The sequence below is a fragment of the Fulmarus glacialis genome, unplaced genomic scaffold (assembly GCF_000690835.1).
Source record: "Fulmarus glacialis isolate BGI_N327 unplaced genomic scaffold, ASM69083v1 scaffold15776, whole genome shotgun sequence".
Lineage (NCBI taxonomy): Eukaryota > Metazoa > Chordata > Aves > Procellariiformes > Procellariidae > Fulmarus > Fulmarus glacialis.
Window position 1 is genome coordinate 3,390 of NW_009220153.1, and position 236 is coordinate 3,625.

Sequence of the window (236 nt, forward strand, 5' to 3'; positions counted from 1 at the left end):
TGTTCATCAGGTCCTCCTGCGTGCAAGGGGAGAGAAGTCGTCAACGGTGCCTAAAGCCCCCACACCGCCCCGGCAGAGCTAAAGACTCCCCAGCTCCAACCCATCAGTCTGAGACGTGTCCACCATCCCCACGTCCCTGTCACCTGGGAGAGGAAGTCAACGGTGCAGTCGAAGGCGATCTGGGAATAGGGCAGGACAGGGATGCCACTGTCAAGGACACAGCGCTGGACAGGGAA

At 60.2% G+C, this 236-nt stretch overlaps 1 protein-coding gene across 1 annotated transcript in view; it reads right to left on the minus strand.

Annotated features, from left to right (window-relative positions):
- LOC104078858 (hyaluronidase-1-like) overlaps positions 1-236 on the minus strand; it is a gene marked incomplete at its 3' end in the record, with an annotated part of 1,524 nt that overhangs the window by 391 nt on the left and 897 nt on the right. Inside the window, exon 2 of the mRNA XM_009580669.1 lies at positions 144-224. Within this exon, the coding sequence (XP_009578964.1) occupies positions 144-224 (81 nt within the window). The remainder of the gene's footprint in view (positions 1-143; positions 225-236) is intronic.